The sequence below is a fragment of the Hemibagrus wyckioides genome, linkage group LG26 (genome assembly GCF_019097595.1).
Source record: "Hemibagrus wyckioides isolate EC202008001 linkage group LG26, SWU_Hwy_1.0, whole genome shotgun sequence".
NCBI lineage: Eukaryota > Metazoa > Chordata > Actinopteri > Siluriformes > Bagridae > Hemibagrus > Hemibagrus wyckioides.
In genome coordinates, this window is record NC_080735.1 from 7,616,132 (window position 1) to 7,622,001 (window position 5,870).

General features: G+C 41.6%; 1 protein-coding gene across 1 annotated transcript; it reads right to left on the reverse strand.

The window, feature by feature from the left end:
- Positions 1 to 326: 326 nt before the first annotated feature.
- Positions 327 to 5,870, reverse strand: LOC131346413 (cilia- and flagella- associated protein 210-like). The gene is made up of 9 exons (XM_058379824.1): positions 5,792 to 5,870; positions 4,824 to 5,026; positions 4,180 to 4,353; positions 3,835 to 4,040; positions 3,509 to 3,665; positions 3,088 to 3,227; positions 2,618 to 2,810; positions 2,291 to 2,455; positions 327 to 2,180 (listed from the first exon to the last, which is right to left on the reverse strand). The coding sequence occupies exons 1-9, from the start codon at positions 5,868 to 5,870 to the stop codon at positions 1,842 to 1,844; spliced, it is 1,656 nt and encodes a 551-aa protein (XP_058235807.1). The 3' UTR covers positions 327 to 1,841.

Here is a 5,870-nt window from a genome sequence, read left to right on the forward strand (position 1 = left end):
CATCAGCAATGTATTCGCTTATTAACATCCACTCTGACAAGACTCTATTCAGCATCAAGCAGGAGCAGTCACATAGCCATCCTGCTGAAAAGGAGGAAATACTGCAGGTAGTAAAAGCACCTTCAGACCTTCAGCCTTAGGGATGTTTTCATGATGAGATTCACCTTACAGTACAGAATAAATAGTACAGTTCAAGTAGAAACTGCTCCTTTAAATACAAAAAACAAAAAACTGAAAAAGACACACACACAAGCATTAAATGAATACCCAGACACTGAATTTTTTTTTTATTTCAATTTATTTTTATAGCAATTTAACAATGTACATGAATCAAAGCAGCTGTAAAGAAGTATAGAAAGAAAGAAAAAAATTACAAAGGGAGATGTACACCGATCTGCCATAACATTATGACCACTGACAGGTGAAGTGAATAAGACTGATTATCTCCTCATCATGGCACCTGTTAGTGGGTGGGATGTTTTAGGCAGCAAGTGAACATTTTGTCCTCAAAGTTGATGTTAGAAGCAGGAAAAATGGACAAGTGTAAGGATTTGAGCGAGTTTGACAAGGACCAGATTGTGATGGCTAGACCACTGGATCAGAGCATCTCCAAAACTGCAGCTCTTGTGGAGTGTTCGCGGTCTGCAGTGGTCAGTATCTATCAAAAGTGGTCCAAGGAAGGAACAGTGGTGAACCGGTGACAGGGTCATGGGCGGCCAAGGCTCATTGATGCACGCGGGGAGTGAAGGCTGGCCCGTGTGATCTGATCCAACAGACGAGCTACTGTAGCTCAAATTGCTGAAGAAGTTAATGCTGGTTCTGATAGAAAGGTGTCAGAATACACAGTGCATCAGTTTGTTGAGTATGGGGCTACATAGCCGCAGACCAGTCAGGGTGCCCATGCTGACCCCTGTGCACTGCCAAAAGCGCCAAAAATGGGCATTTGGACCACGGAGAAATGGAAGAAGGTGGCCTGGTCTGATGAATTTTCTTTTACATCAAGTGGATGACCAGGTGCGTGTGCATCACTTACCAGGAAAACACACAGCACCAGGATGCACTATGGGAAGAAGACAAGCCGGCAGAGGCAGTGTCATGCTTTGGGGAATGTTTTAATGCGCCATGCCACAAAGGAAAAATTGTTCAGGAATGGTTTGATGAGCAGAACAAGAAGTTTGAAGTGTTGACTTGGCCTCACAATTTCCCTGTGAAATATCTGTTCCCACAATATCTGTGGGATGTGCTGAAGTCTGATCCATGGAGGCAACACGTCACAACTTAGAGGACTTGAAGGATCTGCTGCTAACATCTTGGTGCCAGATACCACAGCACATACCTTCAGTGGAGTCCATGCCTCGGCAGCAAAAGGGGGACCAACACAAGATTAGGCAGGTGGTCATAATGTTATGGCTGATCGGTGTATAACTCGCCTGTACAGTATTATTACAGTTTATAATCAGGAAGAATTGTGCAACCAAGAGCTCTTGAGGAACTAATAGGTCAGTATAGTTTCTGAGCTCATTATTGACATAGCACTAATTCCTTCCTGCTGTGAACTGACTGGGTCACAGGCTGTCCATCCAGATCTATCCCCAGCAGCAGTGAGCATCACCAAGCCACGAGACTCCAACCAGTGCTAGAGTGGTCACACTGGAAACTCAGAACACTGGGAGCTAGGGAGTGGGACGTATAGCTCGACAGAGACAGACAGAGAACAGAGAGAGAGAAAAATATTAGCTAGCTTTGATCATGTGACATGTTTTATCCGGAATTTGCCTGGGAACCGAATTCAAAGAGAAGTTCTGTATATCTTGTCAGAACATCAGCAATACATCTCACGATCACCCAGTAAATCCCAGCCGCTTTCTAGACTCCTGCATGTAGGTAGTCACATCCAGCTTCTTTCTGCGCACATAACTGGGCAGCTGAACTCCTGATTTATCCTGCACTTGGTAACTCGGTCTAATGACTCCAAACACAGGTCCGCGTCCTCCACCAATGCCCACCTTTGAGGCCTTGTGCAGGATGGAGGTGTTCCTCTGACCCTTCCTAGCTGTCTCTATCACATCCTTGGCATAAGTCTGAAACTGCTTCTCTTCCTCTGCAATAAGCTGTGCATTCCTCACTTTACATTCCTGCTTCTGTTTTTCCCTGAGCTGCTTCTTCGCATGCTTCTCATTCTAGATGCAAACAAAAGTGGAGTTTGTAGTTATGTTAAATAAAGTCTATAGAAATGTAAAGTTAAATAAAGTCCTGATATAAAACTAGAGAAAAAAATGAGCTGACTGACCATCTGATGGACATACGAGTCTTGTAGCAGTTTGACTGCCTCTTTCTTTTTCTGGGCCTTGATTTTCTGAGTTTGATGGTAGAGGAGATCTGCTGCTTTGTTTGCTTTAAGCGTCTCAGCAGCCTCCTGCTTCTCCTTCTGCTTCCTGCACTTCAGCTCTTTATGCTAAAATGGTATAATTGGAGACAAAAATACATTTAAATGCACCAAAAAATACCCAAGTAACAGAAACAATTTAAAAAGTGTGAACCTTTGAAACATTAAAGGTAAAATATTGTCTTGCTTTGACTCCTTATAGTTTAACATATTCCCAAAACTGGAATTTACCACAGCTTCTCTGTGTTCAGCAATACTCCTCAACACAGCAGCCTTCTTCTTCTCCTTCTCACGCTGTTCTTTATCCTTCTTGGCCACAGCTTCTGCAGCTGCCCTGGAGATCACCTCATCCTCATCGTCGCTTTGCGCCGCGAGAAATTCTGCCAGTCTGTCTGCAACGATTTCCCTGGGTCTCTGAAACTCTCTGCCAAAATACATGATCATCAGACAAATATGTAACACTACATTATATGACCAAATGTATGTGGACACCTGACCATCACACCCATATTTGGGTCTTCTCCAAAGTTGGAGGCACACAATGGTCTAGCATGTCTTGTACACTGCAGTATCACAATTTTGTGTTTACAAAACTAGTAGCTATAACTGACAAAAAGCATCTGATCCACCAAGCGGTAAAGAGAAGGCGTATGGACCAAGTTTCAGTGTAAAACACAACTTTTTAAAGATATTTTGAGTACCTGAACATCTCTGCCTCTTTCTCCTTCCTAAGTTTCATCTGTTTGTCTTTGGCCTCAACAACAAGCTTCCGTTTCTCTTCTTCCATCTCCTGTTTCTTGGCGTTAGATGCTTCGAAGATTTTCTTATTGGCAAACTCTTCCTGATTAAAGATAAAAAACATACAGGAGATTAGACTTATTTTAGTGCAACCTAGAGGTGGATACATTGACAAAAATCTATCACTATATTCAATTAAATAACATGAGAACATGCAAACGGAGAGCACACAGGGCAGAGGAGGGAATTGAACCCAACCCTGTAGGTTATTTCTTAGATTTGATCAAATCACATTTCATAAAATGACCATTTTTTCCCCTGAAAACTGAGATACAGCTTCTGCACATTTTCTACTTGCTGCCCCCAAGTTTGAGAAGTAATTACTTGAAAAGCCTTCTTGCGCTTTCTCTTCTCCTCTTGCTTCTTCTGCTTGAGCATGGTTTGTTCCATTTCATAAAGCTTTTGGAAATGCCTGAGTTCTTCTTCCTCTTTCTTCTTTTCCATCATCTCCTTCTCTCTTGCCTGGTCACGCTCCTTAACCCTAATAAACAAGGACACAGTTATAGCACACATGCTCCTCACTGAGCAAAACAGAGGTAACATGTTAGCTCTCATTTAAATCAAAGCAAAATTTTGTGGTCAACTACTTTGTTACACCAGAAACTAATGGCTATAATACTGTGCATATGTTGGTTAATCTGATACGTTACTGTTGTTTCAAAAACTCAGCATGAGCCAGGCGCTTCTGCTTCCTCTCCTCAGCTTTCTCTCGCTGCTCCTGTAAAGCCAGCTCCGTGTTTCGTGCGATCATGGCCGAGATCTCGTCTTTTTCTTTTTTAGCCTCAATTTCTTTTCTTTTTTTCAGCTCAATCTGAGCCTCCCTCTCTTTCAGGACTTCAGTCATCAGCACAGCACTCTGGGGGAGAAATGAGTTCAACAATAACAAAATGAACACAATATTTATGTGAAGGAAATCACAAAGAATATGATGCTGCATACAGTATATGTGATGAAAAGCAAGACAAGAAATCCAATTAAAATATTCCTATACTAACATGAAATCTTTTCACTCTGTCTGTCTGGAGGAACTGCAGGGTTTTGGCCCTCTCTATTGCTTCCTTTCTTTTCATCGCTTGAAACTCTGCTTCCTCCAAGTCGAGCTGCTTCCTCTTCTCCTCTTCAATTTCCTTTCTAATTCTCCTTGATTCTAACCTCTTTTGCCGCTGTGCCTGTAAATACATGAACAATGCATTGATATATTTAGAGATTTTCAGAGAGAACATTTATTCAATCTGTGGCACTGGAGATACATGGATATATACATATGTGAAAACTGCACATACTCATATGTACGTACACTAAACGGAAATCGTATCAGATAATCCTACTTTACAGGTATACAATTACTAACTGTAGCCCAACTGTTGCTGTGTCCAGTTTGTTAGTCCTGTGGTCAGAGACTGATTAAATGCTGATAAAACACACTTGTGGCTAACAAGTGGGCAATTAGTGCAGACTTTACAGACTCCAGCATCACTGCTGTGTTTGAGACACTCCTACTTGTTCCACACTCACTAAAGCAGGGGTGTCCAATCTTATCCGCTAAGGGCCGGTGTGGTGCAGCTTTTCACCGGCCCTTTGTGGATAAGATTAGACTAAAGTGTCAGCATCATAGCTGAGCTGAGGAAGTTTGACTTACAGCTAGGGAGTCAGGCCAGTTTTTGACCACTTCTTTGGAGCGCAGGTGCAAGGCCTCTCGCTCTCTCGCAGCTGCATCAAGACGATCCTGCTCTTCTTTCACACGATTCACACTGTCCTGGATTCTCTTCCAGTCTGATGTGGACAACACTTCGTGCAGGTCTACAGGTAACTTCGGTGTATTGATCACCTCTGGTAGAACACCTGTTGGAGAATAAGATGTAAGTCAGGATGTAAATTACAGAGGGTTTTGTGCACATTTTTAAAAAACTGATAGACAATAAAAACCATAGGTTAATGGGGTTCTTCAAAATCGAATGTTGTTTTGAAAGACACTCAAACATTTTTTCTCCAGTAGTGTTAGGACATACATAAATAATGATCTTGTTGATCAGGTTTTACTCCAGAAGAGCAGACATAAATAAGACTTTTAAACAGCCCTAAAGCTGAACATACCCTTCCTTGCCCTGTGGTATACTGTGTACAGCAGATCGTATGGTATGATGGAAATGATACTGTATGTTAGTATGCTAACAGAAAACCTCAAGTATCTAGGGGAACATTTTAGCTTTCTAGGATATTATTGCACTTTATTTGAAACTTTAAAAGGGACAAAATATGTCCTTAGGGTACAATTATGTTCCCAAAACGAGTTATAAAGGTACTGAATAGAGTTTTGTACCTTTCTTTCTGAGAGTGTGTATGCTAACGGATCTTGCTAACTAGCAGGATTGTCGGAATTAGGAAAAGCTATAATGCAGTTAGTAACCATACCATAATCAATACGGCTAAATAGTCTGAATGAAGACAAAATAAATCGCTGGGAAATTGTTACAGGTTATGAGTTAAGGCTAAATTCAACAGAAAACTATTCTATAAACTATAAATGAGCGAAGTGATCTAATCTGGCCAAGTCTATGCATACATATTTAAGTCAGTAAACACGCTAGCATGTGTCTCTTCACTCACCTTTTCTAATTGTGCCTTTTCTCCGGACAAACTGCCCCACAGGCACTGTAGCCTCTGTCTTATTCTTTTGCTCGGACAT